At 40.7% G+C, this 16,482-nt stretch overlaps 1 protein-coding gene across 1 annotated transcript; it reads right to left on the bottom strand.

Annotated features, from left to right (window-relative positions):
• Nucleotides 1–4,530: 4,530 nt before the first annotated feature.
• Nucleotides 4,531–16,285, bottom strand: NTPCR (nucleoside-triphosphatase, cancer-related). Its single transcript, XM_061378803.1, has 5 exons — nt 16,206–16,285; nt 13,149–13,311; nt 11,953–12,049; nt 9,107–9,316; nt 4,531–4,658 (listed from the first exon to the last, which is right to left on the bottom strand). The coding sequence occupies exons 1-5, from the start codon at nt 16,237–16,239 to the stop codon at nt 4,590–4,592; spliced, it is 573 nt and encodes a 190-aa protein (XP_061234787.1). The 5' UTR covers nt 16,240–16,285; the 3' UTR covers nt 4,531–4,589.
• Between the last annotated feature and the right edge of the window lie 197 nt (nt 16,286–16,482).

Genomic DNA, 16,482 nt, shown 5'->3' with positions numbered 1-16,482 from the left:
TCATACATGAGGTGCTTCAGAACTGTAAGATGGAGGTACCTGGGACACCTCAAGAAGCCCCACCTGAGCAGTTTTGGGTTCTGAACGAAAAGTAAAGGCAACTTAGACTGCCTTTAAGTGAGCTGCAGGACTGATGAGGGGTTTCACAATGCATAATGCTGTTGTTAAAACCTGGCCCTGTAGCTGCTCAGGCTGATCAATTTGTCAGTACCCCACGTCTGATCTCTTACCACAGCTGTGATGCAGGAACGGTAGCCACCACCAACACACAAGTACCTTTCCTGTGCAGTTCCATCTTGTGTTTTGAAGATTCAGGTGCTACGCTTAGATCTTTCCAGAGCTGCTAAGTCTACTGACTCTGCAGGGGCTGAAGGCAGAAGCCTGGCCATTGCTCCTCCAGCCAGCCCAATACCTTCTTGTTTCTACAACCTGAAAGCAGTGATACTCCCGTCTTGCTAGCAAGCTGAATGCATCATTTGAGGGAATCACTCAACCCACAAGAGCATTTGGTACGTAGTTCTTTCATACAAATGTCAGAAGGGATGAAGAGACAGAGGCCCTAATTGCCTCCCCCCCAGCTTAACTCCAGATAACCACTGCTAAAAAGAAACATCAGGAGTGATTTTACCCACACTGGCTCAGCGGAGCCCTCGCAACCAGAGGGCACAGAGGAACGCATACAGTGCAGCAGGCTACAGGAAGGAGGATAATGAGTATATGGTAAACCATGCACAAACACAGTACAACAGCCCTTGCATTAAATGTGGGATATTTTTTGTTTTACTAAACTTTCCTTTCACTAATGGGCTCTTGTTTACATCATACAGTAAAAGCCAGGTGCTACATTTGTAAGGATGAAGCATAGCCCAAAGATGTGGTAAAAAGAGTACCATTTACCAAACCCAAGCACAGGCTGCTGAACTGGCTCACATCTACGAGGGATATGCTGCCCTTCAGTCCAGCTGTTGCCACCACAGCAAGCAAGCAGGAAACAGTGATGGGTGCAATGTACAAAGTTCATGTCTGTTCATCCAAAAATACAAATGCTGGAGGCCTTGGTTCTCTCCATTTTGAACTGCCATCTAAACTTCTATATGAGGAACTGGAGTTCTCATTGTGAAGTCTCATTCCCACAGATGGAAAAACTTGGCATTCACTGCAGTTAAGACGAATGTTAACAAAAAGGACTTAACACTGTGAATCTTTTTCCCTCAACAGGGTGGCCAGATACTCTGAATATCTTATTAAGTTCTGAGGAGGCTCTGCAGTGTCATTCACAACTTTTTTAAAATGCTATTTATTAGAATAAAGCAAGAAATGTCATCTGCATTTAGCTCCAACCCACAAACTGACTGCTCTTCTCTTGCTGGGGAATTTAAGTTAAAGATTAGCTGAATTTTGTGCAGCTCATTTTAGAAGATTAGAATTACCAGTGAAATTCTCCAGCACATAATAATCATCTTCTCATCAATGCATATTTTTTAGCTACCCAATTATTGCCATATTTAGATTACTCCCTGGATTGGGAGCTTGTATTTAATTACAATATTTCACTAGTGCTTGTACACCCTTAAATCTGCAACATAGACATACTACTTATAATTAACTTTGCAGTAGGTCCAGTGTTAAAGACTCACCTCTCTCATACAGAGTTTTACAAGTCAAAAATTGTCTAATGCTTGATAAATAATGCAGACCATGTTTATTCCACGCTGTGAGCAATTTGATGGTGGAATTACAAGCCTCCTTGCCAAAAAACATCCTTGATTCTCAGGCTTCAAGAGAGTAATTGGTACCACATATTTTCCCCTTTTTTGCACCAATTAAAACCTGCAGGTGCACTAATGCTGTCATCTGGAATCTTGCTGGTACATCAGAGGTTATTTTCCCCAAATGTGTGCTATTAGGAAAATCAGCCCATCAGGGGAATTGTGAATGCGGTATTTGTTGTTACAGTGCTCTCAAGGCCTTCCAAATATTCTACTAGTGCAGGACCAGACAATAAATTCTTACCTCTAAAGTAAGCCCAGGTGTCATAAAAACTTAAGTTCAGTTGGAAATACTGCTTTCCCACTCATTCGATGTATATTTGAAACAGGTGAATCATCTCTTCAGGACTGTCTCAGATTTAAAGGCCAGACATGACTGTTAAGGTCATCTAGGATCCCTTGCTGAATACAGACCACAAAATTTCTCTTTCTTTCTCCTGAAAAGCACTCTAGCTCAAGAGAGAAGCTGGGCTTAAAAAAAAAAGAACAACAACAAATTAAAGACACACCAATCTTGAGACAGGTAGCAGAAACCAAGAGCCAGTGATGGCAGCCGCAAAAATACCCTTGCTTTAAAAGGGCAGACACTTCACTGACAGTTCCAGTGAAGGAAAATTCCACCTCCATTTGGGAAGTTTTTCCAGTGACTAACTACCCTCACTATAAGAGGCCTTCATTGCACCATGAGACAGCAGCTTAAAGTACTATAAGCACAATGGTCAAAAATTCCCTAACTTTTAATGAGTTTTCTTTTTTTCCAGTCTATTAAATGGTGGGACTACAGTAGGCATCATGTCACTGTATGCAGGGCAACATAATGTACTTTCATGAGGTACAAATACGACTTTAAGTGACTAACTCTTAACAATAGTGGCTGAACTGGAATTTGTAAAACTGAACTCTGCCATTGCTCCTGAAGCCCCAGCCTCTACAGAGAACAGCCGAATACCTCCATTTTTTATTTAGCTTTAAAGGTCAGTCCTCATTTAAGATTCAACTGCAGTCCCATTAAAACCTTACTAGACTTTGGGTAATTATTTAGTAATTGAAAGAACTATTCTTTTGCAGCATATTTTACAGCTTAAGAGACTTAGCACTGAAGCAGTAGGACATCCAACGCTTAAGTGCAGAGGTGTTTCTGTTTGAAAGTCTATGGCACATAGCCCTTAAAAAGTTCCCTTTGGTTCAAAGTCCTTCACCTCTAACAAGGTGTCATATCTGAGCAGGATGCCTGAAGCAATTAAGGGATTACTGCCCCTTCAGGGCACAGCCTTATTTTGCAAAAAGCAGCCAGGAGCTTAAGGGAGTGAGACCCTAAAAGGAATTCTCTTTTTCCCAAATATAAAGACAATACTACCATCCAAATGGATTTGGGCAGAATGGTAGTGTAATGGCGCAGTCAACAAACAAGGACATGGCATCCTTTAACATGGCATTTACTTCCTACCATCTGTGGAGTGACAGTTTGTACAGATCCTTGCTCTGAATATGGGAAATAAAAAGGACATTCCCTCCATGCTCCAAGCTGTTTCCAGGACACCTGCAAAAATGCCTGTTCCCATTTAGTCCCCTCCAACTCTAGGTGTCAGTTTTACAGAAACAAATAACTAAAACGATATTTGAAAATGCCTTTAAACAGTCTTATATTAACAGTTGCTGAACGGAACAGAAAAAAGATAAGAAACAACTGAATTCTCAACAACTTTTTACAGCCAGAGATGATTATAAACTGTGCAATGAAAAAGTGTGCACCTGGAAAGGAATCCTGCTTTCACAACACATGAAACTGATTAAGTGGTAGCATTTTTCCTGAAGACATCTGCAGAACTCATAGGGAAACACATTGTCTAATATGCTGAAATGCTTCTTACTTCATCATTAACATGGTACAGAATTGAATAAGAAAAAAATAACCCCACCAAACGTAAGTATCAATAAACATAACAGACTATAAAACCTATATAGGCAAATGAGGTTATTTAATATACTATTAAGTCAATCCTGACTTAATAAACTCTATGTGAAAACACAAGTTGAGATTTGACTGAACTTCATAGACTTGAAGATTTACATATGCAACTTTTCTAAACAGGTATAAGGCAGGACTGCCATCAGAAACTTGAAAACAAATCCAAAATGCAGCCCTCTTATCAACTACTGTCTGGGTTTACAGTACTTAGGAGAGGGCAACACTGGTTATTTTTCCTTCTCATGCAGAATTCTGTTAATGTCACTTACTTAGGACTACAGGAAATTTCCTTGAAATTCTAGCAACTGGAAAGACTGGAAGGAAAGCATCTGCTTATTCCTTCTACCTCATTAATAGTCAGCACCCATGTTGAATCACACTCAGATACACATGAGCTGGGTCACTGGCAGCAAAGATATTTCTACATAAACCAGGCAGAGCTCACGTACATCTTGGGCAGGGCTCTGTTTTGTTATACCAGGTCCCAAGTTCCCCAATACTGAACTGCTGTCTAGCAGAACACGACACACCACACTCTGAAAGACTAAGATGCTTTTGCATGGTGTAACTAGAATGAGAGTCAGACCCCCTATCTTCCAAATACCCAGATCAGAACAGGATATTAACTATGCATCTGTTCAAATTTTTGACTGGATCAGCTTGTAAACTAAACAAGAAGCCTGCTAGCTCATTTTCACATTTTAGAGCATTACCAGCTTTACCTTGCTTACCCTGAAGACTCCAGTAAAGCCTCCAGGGACTAAAGCAGGAAGGACAGACTAGAACATCTGCAAAACCTTGTAATGTTTTGTTGAAATAAAAGCGTTAGTGTTTACAGGCAACAAAAGTCTTCATTTTCTGCAGGATTCCACAGCTGCCAAGATGTCTTGAAATATGCTGTTTCTGTTTTCTTTACTAACCTAGAGAAAGAGAAATTAAAACTGATGTAATTTGATGAATAACCTCTATATCAGTGTTTACTTCAAAAACAAAGCAGAAATTCAAATGCATTTCTTTCTCAGTGAAGGAATGCTGAGTGTCAAACACCTGCCACCTTCTGCTACTGAGAACACAATAAGCTAAAGCCACAAACCTGCATATGTAATTGCACATTCAGGGATCTTTTTGATTTAATTACCCATGGTATTTTGCTGTATTATTCAGGGCTTGAATAACTAACAAGAATCACTCGAAGAACCAGCATGTACTTTTGTCATTACTAGAAATCCTTTTCAATTACCAAACATAATTTTCCTACTATGAAGTAGTTCTTACGCCTTCAGTACTTGAAAGGGTTGTGTCTATTAGGATGACAGAGCTAGTAAAAAACTTGTGTAATGAAAAAAATTAAAACAGGCTCAGTAGCACAACTCTATTCTGAGAAGCCTTAGCATTGCAGGATAGAAACACAGAGCTGGTGGGGGGTATAAATTACACCTTCTTGATAGACTGCGTACTGATACAGAGCCCAGTCACCCACCGTGCATTACTCAACCACAACCTGGGGAAATGGCTGGGGTGGTGAGATGGTTAACAGGCAATTGTGAAGTGTCAGCAAAAGCCTCATTCTAAAAAAACTAAGGAATTTTCCCAACTGTTCAGATCCCTGCAAAGAGGGCAGGAAAAACTCAGACAAAGACAGATGAGCCAAAAAAAAATAAAATAGTAAGGGCATTCATATTTTAACAAAGTTTGAGAAATGCTGCTTGATGAGTAAGGAGACAACACACTATGCATGGCATAAACTTCTACACCAGCAAGGTTTCACTGCTTTCCTTGTAGCTGCATTTAAGATCTGATCAGACAGGTTTGTATCCCTTCCATCTGTTCCAGTACTACACTCAATTCTGAACAGGAGAAGTATTACTGTTGTTTTTATTATTACTAAATGGGAGCCTACTGCTATTTAGAGCATTTAGATAGGATGTCTGGAAACTAACACCGTAAACCTACAGATGGTGGCCCTGCCTATGCCACTTGAATCAATAGAGATCATCAACATGGGGCTGATGAAAAAGTGACACAAAAAAACCAACAATCAAACAAAAAAAGCCAACCAAACCCAAAGGAAGGAAGGGAAGATCTGCCTGAAAATATTGCTGGTTTTATTAAGTATCATTCCAAGCCTATTGTAAGATAAACACAAAACTCTATAATAACAAAGACAGCAAGACAACAAAGAATGAAATTGCTCTTCAATAAAGGTATTGAGAGACCCCAGAGTAAACAAGGCATAGAGCATATATCAGCCAAACTCACCACAAGTGTCCTGATATCCTGACTTTCAAAAGACCTTCTGAACATTTTATAGCTCTTCCCACCGTCTCAAAGCCAACAAAAACTATACTACATTTTAGCTATCCCTTTTCCATACCTACATGCCAGAAGTCCAGTGAGAGAGCATAGAGAAAGTGCCAAGTGCTGGGAAATTTTCACAACTCTTTTACAAAGGCTGCTTCATAGACAGAGGTCTCCCCTTAAGATCTGGAGACATTCAGTGCAGGCAGCTTTTCCAGATAGAACCAATCTCCCAATATCTGTATTGAGTGCACAAACAGATGGGTACCTCTTTAGGCAGGGAGCTGAAAATAACTGTAGATGCCGCTTATTCAAAGCATTTAGGTAATTTGGAGGAAAACCACCACCTAGACTCCAAGCAGGTAACAGCAGAGGACAAAAGCTTTCTTCCCCAACTGTTAAGAGTACCATCTACGAAACCCCTCTTGTGCAATCTGTTCAAATGGAACCTTTTTCTTCTTCTGATCCATTTAGCTATTTATTTTCTTTCTTAAAAGGCATAGGCAATCAAACTTCACTAATGGATTTCATGGAAGCAGAATTAATAGATGGGAAAATGGGAGAAAATGAGTATGTGCCAGCTGCTAAGGATAATCTGATCCTATTTATGACGCTGTCTGCAAAACTACACAGACTATATCATTACTTCTGCAGTGCTAAAAGAGCCTCTATAGTTTCACGGGAAAGTTTAGGTCTCAGCAAAATGGAATTGGGCAACAATGGAAAGAAATGTGTTAAATATCAGAGCTCCTCTCATTAAGTGCTCTAAGCATAATAAATTAAACATTTGGGACCAAATCGTCAAATGCTTTTAGGGCATCTGGGCCCATTACACCAGCTGAATGCGCTTTCAAGACAAAAGGGACTGTAAAACCCCGAACAGCTGTCTCTCTGCTCTTAGTGTCAAACATCAGAACTCTCCTCCTGACACTAAGAGAAGAATGACAAAACTCTACTAAGTTACTTGAGTGCAGCCTAACTCCATATGAAGTGACAAACCAGGCATAACTTTTTTTGGAAGGTGGCCACCTACTTCTGTACACTTCGAGGCACCATAAAAGTTAGTAAGAAATTATTGACTATGAATTTATTTGGACACTCCAGGTTCTCCCCAGTCCACAGCCCTTGAAGAACATAGCTGGTGATTCAGTATTTACTTCAGCTAGCAACACCTCTAACTCCCCAAAGGCAGGTTCTGTTCCTACTCAGGCACACGTTTTAACCAGCTGGGAAAGAACATATCTTGTGTCATTGGAGCAAGTGAGACAGATGCTCTCCTGTGTAAGACTTCAGCACAGCAGGTTTCTGCCACCTGGGAACTATTGCAGTCTGCCACAAATTTCACAGCCCTGCTTTTGGCTAATGGATTCACCAGAGAACTCTACTTAAACAGAGAAACCTGCACCTCCTAATCTCAGAAGCATAAACAGGATGGCTCATTTTTGCAGTAAAGAACACACTGCCCCATTGACATTTATAGGAAGACTTCCACTGGCTGCAGTCGGTATTTAAGAGAAAGGTGTATCAGCAGACCGATACAGCTAGCAACCTGGGGCTGAGTGGCATATGCCCTCAGAACACCACCTATAAAGGGAGACAGCAGAAGCCTCAAAAGCTTCCCTGAGAGCCAAATGCTGTTTTCTAGCACCCCGTTTCCTCCTCACACACTAGCACATTATTGTCTTGTCATGACTGCAGTGTTAAGCACTGAACATCTGTTACTTTCAGTGAGGCATTCTCCATTCCTTCTTCCCCAGTCATACCACTGTAAAGTAAACCATGTAAAATTCACATTCATATGCATCCCTGTTCAGTAGCCTAACAGCACACATTAGCTTGTCAGTAGGAAACCTGGGGTTTTATCTTTGAAAGGAAGAGTAAGAGCTGAATGCTTATGTGAGTAAAGGAATCTTGTCTCATCTTTGCTCATAGGGTTGCTTTAGCACTTAACAGGCATTTAGTTTAAAAAACAAAAAATGAAGATGATAATGTGATCACCAACCACAAAAAAAAAAAAGCTGAGGAACTTTACTGAGCTCTACAGTTTTATGAGTCTCACTTTGAAAAGCAAAAAAGAAGATGGAGGCTTTGCTTTCTCTGCAATAATTAAGATCATTCAATGTAAATTGTTGAGATAGTGTGTTTTCCTTCCTGATCCACTTGGATGAAAATAAAGCAAGCATTCTCACTGTGACACGCATCTGATAAAGAACAGGCTGCATCAGTATATTGCTTTACAGTGTATTAACCCTGCTACTAAGCCAAGATGTTTACCTCCCACTTCCTGAATTTATAATTTATAGTTCAGTTTTGGATATATAGCCTTATTCTCTCCTACAAATAGTATATATTGAGTAGAAAAAGAAAACAAAAGAGTGGGGGCTGCATTTAGCCTGGTTTTGTGAAACATCCAGGACATTTGCAGATGTTAAGGAAACTTCACACATGTATTCCTGTGAACAGGCTACATTTTGTTGTGGTTAAGTTTTTGAGAACCTCCCTGTAAGTGATCAGAAATGCACTTTGAGACCCTAATATTGTGAAAATTATGTCTGTAAAAGTAACATGATGAAATCCAAAACTGATTCACTGACTCCATTTACAAGTGTCTGTCCTCTAGAAGTGATTTCTGCAAACTCCACTACATTTTTTTTTTCCCCTTGAATATGATTACTAGTAACACTTCTGCATGCTAGTTTAAAAAAGAAAGTAAGTTCAAAAACCTGACTGTACTTTGAAAGGTTTAACTCTCAGGAATAATGAATGCATATATGGCAATAATACTACAGCAAGAAAACTTTTTAAAACAACTATATCATTACTTCGGCAGCCCCTCACAAGCAAAGCCAGCTGTGTAAGACTGCTATGGTAAGTGCCAAATGTAAGGTTTTTTTCTTTTTTAATAAGGTGAACACCTGCCCATTAAGAATAAAATGGAAACTGAAAAACTTATTTCATATAAGCTACCCATGGCTATCAACTGGTAGTAACAATTAGTTTTTAAGCAGAGCAAAATATAAACCAGCAACCTAGCACAGAAGGCTCTTTAAGGGTATTAAATATTACTCACATTGAACACTTTAACATCTTTTCTATTTCGTATTTCTTCAACAAGATCCAGTGGCTTTCCCTTAGGTATTGGAATAGTTCCAAGCACCACAGTCCTTGAGCCAGTGAGTGTTTGACGAACAGCTTGAATAAAAGCCTGGCTGAAGAGTTCCATTTTACCAACCTCATCTATGACGCAGATTTTTTTCTCTGCATCAGTGCCATGGTTTACCTGTGGAAAAGTGCATCAAAAGACTGTAAACAATACAGAACTTAGAACAAGTAACAGTAATAATTTTTATGCTAATAAAAGAAGTAACTCAAAAAGAAATCAATTCAATTGCAATATAGGTGGAAATTGGAGAAGTCAAAGCTGCTGCTGGTGACAGACTTATAAATCCATCATTTCTATTTCAGCATAGATTTTTGGAAAGACGAGAATATATATACAGCATAAATGTTGACTACGATATGAAATATCCATAATATCAGTTTTCCTTCAAAGCAGAATTCTCATAGTGGTCCTACATGAGCTATCAGCCAATTGTAAATGGCATGTTGTCTACTAGCAGCCATCAATCAATCTGAGGGACACCAATTTTTCAAACTTCACTCTTCCCATCAAATTATGCGTTTAGAATAGATGAATGTCTACACAAGTATTAAAAAAAATATAAAAGATTTTCATTAAATCTAGATTTGGAAGTTTCTCTTCTTGTAGCTGGGTCAAATAATGGTCAAAACTAACATGTCTCTCAAAGGAACTGGCTTTCTTCTAAGCTATCTGGATTGCAGGATAGGCACCATACTAGCAACTGACCGTATTCATGGTTTGTTTGCTTTTTTTTCATAAAGTGAATACTATGCCAAATAGCACCGTGCTGCAGAGTAGTGTGAGCAGCAGGGAAGTCTAAGAGAGAACTTAGGTGAATGCCACTGAAGAAAAGGCGATTTGGAAAGCAGAGGAACTTTTCAGCAGAAAAGGAAGTGCACTGCCTACCCTCTCTTGGTAAAAGCAACCTTGAACTGTACTCCATCACTTACAGAAGTGAGGAGGAAATCAGCTCAAGTCAAAACATCACTGTAGATTCATGAATATATACCAATACCAGCCATAGCACACAGAACGTAAAAAAGAAGGAAAAAAAGAAGTCAAAACATTTTCCCCTGCGAAGGCGAAGTATTTGTTTCTGGGAAAATGGAAGAAGTGTATAACATGCATCCTAAAATCTTTTCAAGCTAAGTCTCTGCTGAATAGCTGTTTTATCTAAAATCCTTTTGTAGATCAGTGAGCTAAAAAGCCAATACTAGTCACTAGGTCACACACTGAGAAACAGAACATTTTGCTTTGAAAAAAACATCCTCACTCCTACCTGGTAAAGTTTTCAGACCTGACAGATTATCCACTGTAGGATCTACCCCTGTTCCTACTGCAGTGAATGAGATCCAAGCCTTACGAGCTGAATCTGTCCTGAAGACTAAATGGGAAAATGCCCACTCTGTGCTGCTCTCTGATCAAACCAGACCATACCTATGACTCTCCTGCCCTCTTTCGTCATCACTTCTTGTTTCTGTTCTATGCTATTCCTCACTCTCCTCAACTTCCATTTTGTGCCACTTACATGCATGACTGCATTCCCACAAAACTGATAACTGATTAACAGCACTTTCAATGACAAAGCCATTTAACAACCAGAAAAACTCAACAGTGCTAACACCCTTCTATAGCAAGATCTCTCCTGGACTTCACATAAAGACAATCAGTAAAAGGATTCCGAGGACAGTGCTGGCTTAATGAAGTCTGTCTTATTAAACAATCTTTCTATTTCCTAACATAGTAAATCAAGATATGGTGAAACTAAATAAATGAAAATATGCCCCATTTTATTCATATTTCCTTGCTTCCCTGCCCCCAACATTTCTGCTTCCCTGCTCTCAGACTTTAATGTTTCTTGACAAAATCAAGAACCAAGAATCAGATCCTCAGTCTCATTTTTGCTCCTTGCACCTCTGATAGTTTTTTGGGTTTTTTTTTTTATTCTTTCAAAGTTAAATAAGAAGTCTCTTCTGCCTTGGCCCCTTGAGCTTTGGCAGGGTAGAAAAATCACAATACAATCTTTTTAGTAGTGCAGTTCAGCAGCTGCTGCACACTGTTTGTGATATATTGCCAAAACCAGATCTATTCTTGCTTAATTTTGGAGAGGCCAAAGGTAGGAGTCAGAGAGAGGAAGGAGAAAGCAAAAGGCCATAATAAAATGTCAGGAGAAAGATAGGGAAAAGACTGTGTAGAAAGTCTTGTCGCAGTCAGAGCACTCCTTGTACAGCAGACTAATTATCAGGCTGCTATTATCAGTTAAAACCTACCACTCTGCAGGTACTTACACAGTGGTAATCAAAAGTAACCACTGGGTTCAAGAAGCAAATGTTTCTACTGGAAGAAGATGGGAATTGGAACAAGAGGGGGAAAAAGGGCTATAAAGAGCAGCAGCAAAAGCCTTTTTCTTGCACCCACTGATTACACCCAGTTCTGTGCAGCAGGAACTCATGCATTTTGTTTGCTTTCCAATATGCAAGACAGTGGCATTGGAAGAAACTTCCTATCAGCTATCTCTCAGGCTGAGGAGGTCCTGCTCACAGAGTGATGTCAGATCAGGAATGAGTGGGGACTGTAATCTCCCCAAACACCATGTTAAGCACAAAAGAACAAGACAGATTTGCCCCTCCAGCTTCCTGATGTCAATTAGAATAAGCGATACCAAAGAAATAGGCATTTATTAATATCCAAAACTAGTGCTCTAGAAGGGCCTACCAATAACACTGATTATCATAAAGCATCATTTTTTTCAGCAGCTTTGATAGAATACTCACATTTCTCAGCATAGGTAGAACCAACTGCTCAAATGAACCAACATCTACAACATACTGTCCGACCCGACATTCACGTCTTGAAGCAGAAGAATCAGAACTGAATTTGAAAAAAAAAAAAAAAAGAGATACACAATTCCTTTTAAGTAATGAGTTTAATGAAAATTCACTGCAGTCATTTCAAGTGGATTTATGAGAAGTTATCCTAATAAGTCAAATCCCCTTAATTCTTCTAAGGAAAGCAAAGAAACTCTGTAAATCATTCATTAAGTCACACTGTAGTAAGCACACTATCAGGTAATAAATACAGCATAAGCTACCCTCACAACTATGCAAACTCCAGTTTGAATAGTGTAAGGAAGGACAATGGGATCTAAAAGCCAGAAGGTATACTTACAGTGAAATCAAAGTACATGCCTGCAGTTCGGATCTTTGAATTTGGTGACATTACAGACGCAGCAGTAGCCCAAATCCCAGTATGGGTTGCAGAACCCCTAAACAATCTCAGAAAAATACTCAGTTTGCCTCTGCTGCATCACACTATCCTATGCAAACTTCCTTTATTAGCAGCATGCAAATTATTTAGTAAGATTACCTATGTCTGAAGGAGGTGCTAGCGGCACACCTGGACCTAGACTACATTTTGCACAAGGCATGAAAGGCTAAGTCAAACAGGAGAGACTGTGAGCCCCTCTGTACTTCAAGAGGCCCCACTCTTAGTGGGCATCCAAAGCTCTCTTATTTTCCTAAAAATCACATATGGGTTTGGTGGGTCAGTCAGTGGCTCTGGAAAACAATGTTATATGCAATTTCTTTTTTATTTTCCACTTCTGTCTCTATAAATTAGCTTGTGGAAACAAAATATGTTCCTCCCTGCCTATAAAAAGTTACTTCTGTAAACCAAGAGCCTTGGCCTCACAATAAAAGGCTTGGCAGTGCTTCCTTTCTATCTGGTGTAAAATAAGCAGTAAGAAAGAACACCCTTCCCTAGGACATTTTAAATATTTCATTATGCAGTAGAAACACTGTCTACATACACAATACAGGTGTTCTGGCTGATACAAGAACTGAACAAAGAACCTGACCATGAAAGCAATATGTGTGCTGGAAATCCCCTTTTGAAAGAGCACTTAACATGCCGACAGGCTGGAGCAGAAGCATAAAACAATAGCCACTTGCAGTTATTAAAATCTCAGTACCTGACTCTAGATAATGGTCCTCGTTTTCCAGACAAGGTGACAACATCAAATCCTGTTCTCCTGCCACCTTCTCTAACTTCCTCTGTGTAAAAACCGTCAATGGCAGTGCCTGTGGATTTTAAAGCCTGAGTGACTTTCTGGATCAAAGTAGTCTTTCCAACCCCTAAAAATGAAAAAAAAACAAAAAGCACACAGCATTAATCTTCTCTACTAAAATCCCATTTTTAAGCACCATAGTAATGATTCAGTTCACCACACGCATTGATTACTTTCTGAAGTTTGCAAATTGCTTTTTTAAAATGGTAGGAAAGAACAGAAGCACTTTTTAAAGTTCATCCATTTTATTAGCCTTTAAGAAGTGCGTCTACAGTGAAGTCATAACAGAATGGTACAAATATCCCAGACTACCACTGAACTTTTTATCTTAGATAGCATCCAGTCAAGCCGCAAAGCTTGCCCCAAGGCAGGTAAATACACAAAATCCATACTTCTACACAACTGATATTCAAGCTACGTGATAGACTGACTGATGCATCTCCCTTTCTACCACTGCTGTTCACTACTCTTTAAAAACAGAGCTGAGTTTATCCCTCTTTTAGATCATAAAGTCAAGGCTGACTGCTATTACCGGAAGCCTACCTGACACAAAGGACACACTACTTCTATTAATGTCCTAGAAACTGGAAGCACTCAGTAACCCTGAGATCAGGTCCTACATGGCAAAAAGTATTTCCAATAAACAATGTGCTTCTTATGCTAACTGAAGCACGAGGTTTTGACTAGACATGGGGAAAAGCTTTTTTTATCATGAAGACAATCAAGCCATGGGACAGGTTGCCCAGAGAAGCTATGTAGTCTTCATGTTCTTTGCAGTTTTCAAGTCTTGACTAGATAAAGCCTTGAACAACCTGGTCTGACCTCATAGCTGACCCTCCTTTACATGTCCTGAAGTCCCTTCTCACATGAATTATCCTGTGTTCCTATTTTCATACCCTGACACAGGTCCTTGAAATCCTGGCTACCAGATGTTTACTGGCACAGTCTGACGGACCTTCTATGGTGTGAACATCGACCATGTTCCAGACACCTTCTCTTACCACAAAGGATCTATTTTTTTTTCCTCTATGATTGTACACATACTTCCCTTGACAATCTCCTTTTAAACTCAACTTTATCGACTCACACAAAATTTAGTGCTATCACTTAAATTTTAATAATTGCTGTAAAAAAGTCAGAAGATATAAAACATCCTGAAGAATAAACCTTCAAATTCCTGCAGACAAGGCATTTGGTCTATAGACCAAATGTAAGGTGCTCAACAGCGCCAACAGATGGCATTTTAACATGTACATACCAAATTCCTTGTTTAAGCACATTTAGGACCTACTTTCTTAGTAGTAGCAATAACAAAATGTTCCGTGGCTTCAAGGGCAACTAGTCAAACCATTAAGCAAACTTTTCAGAACTGAAGCCAATGGGATTCCTGGCATTTGAACAACAATAAAATGACAAGTGTGGCACTATCAGTATCTACCATCTTTCTGAGGCCTTGTCTCTATAAGCAAATTCATACTAATCTGGCTAAGTAAATCTGCCATCTCTACTTTTGTTCACTCAATAAACTGCCAAAGAAAGGTAAAATGATTCAAACTAAGTTTAAGAAAGCTTAAAATTCTACAGTTAGCTAATCAAAACAGTACATAACATTTCAGTTAAATGAACAGAGACAAGGCCTGAGCAAGCCTTCCTGGAGGGCTGCCTTCATTCAAGTGGATGGAAAGACAGAATGAGGGTGGTGGAATGTATTGCTATCACAGCCTAGCAGAACAATTAATTTTAAGTTAATCCCAGACAAGACAGGTATTGGCAAAAGGTTCACCAAACGGATAATTAAGCCCACTGCTTTACCTCCAGACACAAAAGAAAGCTTTGCAATTATAATAACTGGCTTATTTACCAACAATTTAGCTGAACCGTCATAACTACGTCCCACAAACTACTCCACCACTTCAGTCAAGGTACGCCTACCTGATATACCAATTATTACCTATGATGATGGCTTGACTTAGTGAATGAAGGTTTAGGAAGGGCTTTACCCATGCTTACTACAAGCACACTGATGATTAAAAAGGCCAATGTGGGATAGGCAAATCCAGTTGCAAAAAGCACAGCGAAAGGTCTCCTTAGGTGGTACAGGGGAGGCACAATTCTTTCTACATTGTCTTTTCTCCTTGAGACTAATTCTGCTTGTGCTCTCAAAGGAGACAACAGCTTTATGTATGGTGTGTCTCCAAGTCTCCGAATTGGAGGCCAAGGTAGACCGCTGATGGTAGTCAATATGGCCAAGGCTGAGGTATTGTTTCAGGGAGACCTTGTATCTCCTTTTCGGGCACTTCTCTTGCAGCAGCTGGTGGTGAGTTCACCGTAAAACACTATCTTAGGGAGGCAGTGATCCTCCATCCTGGAGACGTGCCCTGCCCAGTGCAGCTGTGATTTCAGCAATATGGCCTCAATACTGGATAACTGAGCATTATTTAGGATGAAAATGCTAAATTGCTATAATGAAGTTCCAGAAAAGCTGAGTGCTCAGGAATCTGTGCTGGCTGCAGTTTAACCCGAGCAAGTTAGCTGTCCAGGAGGTTTTTTTGTTTGTTGTTGTTTTTTTTCCCCTAACATCGAACTGCTGGAACCAAAAACAAAACAGAAGCATCCAGAAACCTACATGACATGGGATCAGACACAGAGCTAAAACACGGCAGCTCCGACCTCCACCGGCAATACTCAGGGAGTGGAGCAGCTACAGGCCTACACGCAGGCAGCTGCTGGGCCCGGCTGCAGCAGAAGGGGCCCCATTGCACTCTGGGCCGAAACTAGGGTCCACCAGCAGGTGCCTTCCCTTGGCTATAAAGGCTCTGCAGCCCCGCAAAGTAATAGTGCGGGCCGCGTCCAGCCGAGCCAAGCCAGGCCAGGCCGCCGGGCAGCCTACGCCCCCAGACAGCCCCTGCGGCGGCGCTTTCCCCCCCCTCCCGTTCCCCAGGCTCCTCCTGCCCCCGTTACCTGGGGGTCCCGTGAGAAAAACGTGCTTGGACATGGCGAAAGCCGCAAAACACGCTCCACCTTCTCCGCACCAGAAGCAGCGCGGCCGGCGGGAGTGACGCACTAAACCACCCCTCGCTCCGCCCCCTGGCCCGTGCCGGCAAGAAGCTGCCGCTGCCGCCGCCGCCGCTGTGTGCCTACTCGGTGGAGTCGACTGTGGCGCGCTGCGTTGGGGTGGCTGTGGCTGAGCAGCGCTGAGTTCAGCCATCAATACACATTCACCTCACCCCCCCATCGG

The sequence above is a fragment of the Neopsephotus bourkii genome, unplaced genomic scaffold (assembly GCF_033783945.1).
Source record: "Neopsephotus bourkii isolate Nb327-2 ecotype Australia unplaced genomic scaffold, CSIRO-AGI_Nbou_v1 NB_1767, whole genome shotgun sequence".
NCBI lineage: Eukaryota > Metazoa > Chordata > Aves > Psittaciformes > Psittacidae > Neopsephotus > Neopsephotus bourkii.
The sequence above is the reverse complement of the archived record's forward strand: the minus strand, read 5'-3'. Positions and strand labels throughout refer to the sequence as shown.

Excerpts from the sequence above, each read along its gene's own strand:
- NTPCR (XM_061378803.1), bottom strand. The coding sequence starts at position 16,239 with ATGTCCAAGCACGTTTTTCTCACGGGACCCCCAG. Across the intron at positions 13,312-16,205 it reads TTTTCTCACGGGACCCCCAG|GGGTTGGAAAGACTACTTTG; the intron begins GTAACGGGGGCA and ends TTTCATTTTTAG. Across the intron at positions 4,659-9,106 it reads AAGATGTTAAAGTGTTCAAT|GTTAGTAAAGAAAACAGAAA; the intron begins GTGAGTAATATT and ends CTCTTTCTCTAG.